General features: G+C 49.1%; 1 protein-coding gene across 8 annotated transcripts in view; it reads right to left on the bottom strand.

Moving 5' to 3' along the window:
• LAS1L (LAS1 like ribosome biogenesis factor) overlaps positions 1 to 3,218 on the bottom strand; it is a 22,709-nt gene that overhangs the window by 15,647 nt on the left and 3,844 nt on the right. For 7 of the 8 annotated variants that reach the window (XR_005197372.1, XR_005197374.1, XR_005197373.1 and 4 more), the window contains exons 5-7: positions 2,054 to 2,338; positions 1,349 to 1,395; positions 391 to 500 (exon numbers count right to left, since the gene is read on the bottom strand). Coding sequence is in view for 5 of the 8 variants with exons in the window: in XM_017512137.2 (XP_017367626.1) it covers positions 391 to 500; positions 1,349 to 1,395; positions 2,054 to 2,338 (442 nt within the window). In the remaining 3 variants the exon portion in view is untranslated. The remainder of the gene's footprint in view (positions 1 to 390; positions 501 to 1,348; positions 1,396 to 2,053; positions 2,339 to 3,218) is intronic. The other variant, XM_037732672.1, reaches the window with a different exon arrangement.

Raw genomic sequence — 3,218 nt, 5'->3', positions numbered from 1 at the left:
AAAAAAAAAAAGACAAGACTAGCAGTGCCCACCATATATCTTTTACCTCAAACTTGGAAAACGGCTAGGCAATGTAATTATCAAGGGATTTTTCTAGTTTTCAAGAGCTCCATATGCCACCTGACAGAGAGGAAAACAACTGGCCAGAAGATGGATAATAGTGGGCATTCCGGGCTTTTACCATTCTAGTATAGGCGACCTTCACCTGGAAGTTGGCAGGGTTGAGGGCAGACAGTTCTGCCAAATGTAGGGTCACTGTGGAGGGAAATCAGGATTACCCCTGGGATTTTGTACAGGAGAATGGCAAGCTAGGATATGGAAACCGATTTCAAAGAGGCTGCTACCCTCTATCCTAGAGAATATGCAGCTCCCAGTTACCTAGTTACACACCTGTTCTCGCATGTAACGCCCTTGAGCTCTGCCAGGACACATTCTACACGTGGGGACGGGTTATTCCACGCCTTAATGGCCTTAGGTAAATACCTAAATTTCTCCAGCACCTGCCAGCAAAGAGGGTCCCATCAGAAGGCTGGTTCAGCCATGCAACGCACCTCCACCCCTCCAGGATCCCTTCCCATAGGACCTCTCAGCACTACCCTGCAGGGGACAGGGCAGGGCATGCAGGGGTGGGTCCACAAGTCCCCTATTGGCCTTGCTACTAAAAATAGCCTGACTCTCAAATGTAAGACTTTTTCCTCCTTCTCCCTCCCTCCCTCCCGCTTCGCCCTCCCCCAGTTGAATTTCCTGTGGGTAAATACTGAGATGTTCAGTGGAGGAATTTGGCTAGAGATAGAGACTCTTGGGCCATAGGGCCAAGGATGAGGGGAGGTGATGAGTTACAGAAGATAACTGGGAAATCCAGGTTCTAATCCTGATTCTATCATTAACTGTATATGTGACTCCCTCCACTCATCCATGGCTTCAATTTTTTAATCTGTGAAAAGGGAGAGCTCAGCTAAATGGTTTCTGAGCTACCTCCTTTTCTCCTAGAAACAGCGCCCCTCCAGCTCACCCAATTTACAGAAGCTCCTGGGCCCCATCTAATGGTCAGCTGCAGAATTGCAGGACTGTGCAACTACCCATCCCAGTTGTTCCCTACCACCCAGTAGGGCAGATTATCCACAAACTTCATCAACTGTTCCCTTCCATCGGTGTGGAGGATCAGCCAATTGGACTCTGCTCCTCTTGTCTCCTTCCTAGTTCCCCCCTCTCTCTTTCCGAGAAGTTCCCTCAACGCTTTGTCACTTTTCTTTCAAATTCCTTCTCAAGACTTCTCTCAGGTAGCTGGCAAGAGGGAAGAAATGGCTGGGGCAGATGAGAGCACACCAGGTCCAGGGCACTTTCTTACCGTAAACTGCTCCTCTTCGTATGATACCAGCAGTTCTCGGGCTCTTTCTGAAAACAGAATGGAGAGACAGATAGGACTGCCAGCCCAGACCCCTGTTTCTGCTGGGATTCTGAGCCTCTCTCACCTCATTTCTTTCTTTCTTTCTTTCTTTTTTTTTTTTGAGATGGAGTTTCGTTCTTGTTGCCCAGGCTGGAGTGCAATGGCGCGATCTCAGCTCACCGCAACCTCCACCTCCCAGGTTCAAGTGATTCTCGGGCCTCAGCCTCCCAAGTAGCTGGGATTACAGGCGTACACCACCACACCCGGCTAATTTTGTATTTTTAGTAGACACGGGGCTTCACCGTGCTGGTCAGGGTGGTCTCGAACTCCTGGCCTCAGGTGATCTGCCCGCCTTGGCCTCCCAAAGTGCTGGGATTACAGGCGTGAGTCACTGCACCCAGCTTCACCTCATCTCTTGAGTTATAACTGGGAAACTAGAATTCCTTCTCCACCTACTTCACAGGGCTCAAGGAAGACAGTTTGTGAGGTGAATATGTCACTATACTAAGAAAACAAGCCAGGAAGACAGTTTGTGACAGTAATTGTTTAAGCTAAGACTCACCACAGGCCCCAGAGGAAATGCTGAGCCAGGGAAATACACAGTGTTAACTCTAAGCCTGAGCCTTCTGGGCTCATGGGCCCCTTTCTGCCCTCCAAAACACCTACCATATAGCTCTTTACGACTCAGGGCCTTTTTGCAAGGAGAATCCATCTCTTCACTGCCTTTGCTGTCTCCGTCGGCCTTTACATCTGACTCCACACTTTTCCCATTGTCTTGAAGTTCTGGTCTCTGTTCTGTGATGTCATCGACGATAATGTTCTTATCTTCCTCTTGGTCCTCGTCCTCTGTCCCTTCCCTGAACTCCTCCAACTCCCAGGTCTCTCTCAGGCTGCTCTCCAGTTGGCGGCACCAATAGGTCTTCTGGAGCCAATCCAGGACAAAGTAGCAGCCTAGAGGAGGGAAGGCAGGCAGTGCCACAAGATCAGGCAGGCAGCTAGCACGCCTCCAGCCTCATCTTGTGGGCATTATAGGAAGGCCCCAGGAAAAGGCTCGGCTCCAAAGTTCAAATCTCAAATATCCAGAAGCAGCCTCTTTAACACTGGGTTATCCCGCTGTTCTTTGCTTTCTCCTGCTCACGAGCACTTTTCCTAGAAAGGAACTAATATTGCACTTAGAGACAGGATGTCAAAAACAGCAAGGCGCTGGTAAGTGGGAGAAGTAGGAATCAGCCCCATTAGCTAGTTACATGTCCTTGGCTAAGTCTCCCCTTTTGTAGATCTGTTTTCCCATCACAAATGGTGAGGCTAAATCCAGGATTCTTAATTGGGATGGGGTGGATGTCCAAGGAACTCCTGGGTTCATGATACTTCTGATGGCTCATGCCTGGCAACCTCCCCACCTCCACCACGGTGAGGTATGTGAGGATAATGAGACACTACCTCAGAAACAAAATTTAAGGGGAGTGGCCAGGCACCGTGACTCACACCTATAATCCCAGTACTTTGGGAGGCCAAGGTGACCCGCTCGGTCACTTGAGGTCAGGAGTTTGAGACCAGTCTGGCCAACATGATGAAGCCCCATCTCTACTAAAAAAAAAATACAGCCTGGCATGGTAGCTCACGCCTGTAATCCCAGCACTTTGGGAGGTCAAGGAGCGTGGATCATGAGGTCAGGAGTAAGAGACCAGCCTGACCAACACGGTGAAATCCTATTTCTACTAAACAATAAAAAATAAAAAAAATAAAAAAAATAAAAAATTAGCCGGGTGTGGTCTATAATCCCAGCTACTCCCAAGGCTGAGGCAGGAGAATCACTTGAACTCGGGAGGTG

The sequence above is a fragment of the Cebus imitator genome, unplaced genomic scaffold (assembly GCF_001604975.1).
Source record: "Cebus imitator isolate Cc_AM_T3 unplaced genomic scaffold, Cebus_imitator-1.0 Scaffold463, whole genome shotgun sequence".
Taxonomy (NCBI): domain Eukaryota; kingdom Metazoa; phylum Chordata; class Mammalia; order Primates; family Cebidae; genus Cebus; species Cebus imitator.
Note: the sequence above shows the minus strand (reverse complement) of the source record. Positions and strands in the feature narration are given on the sequence as shown.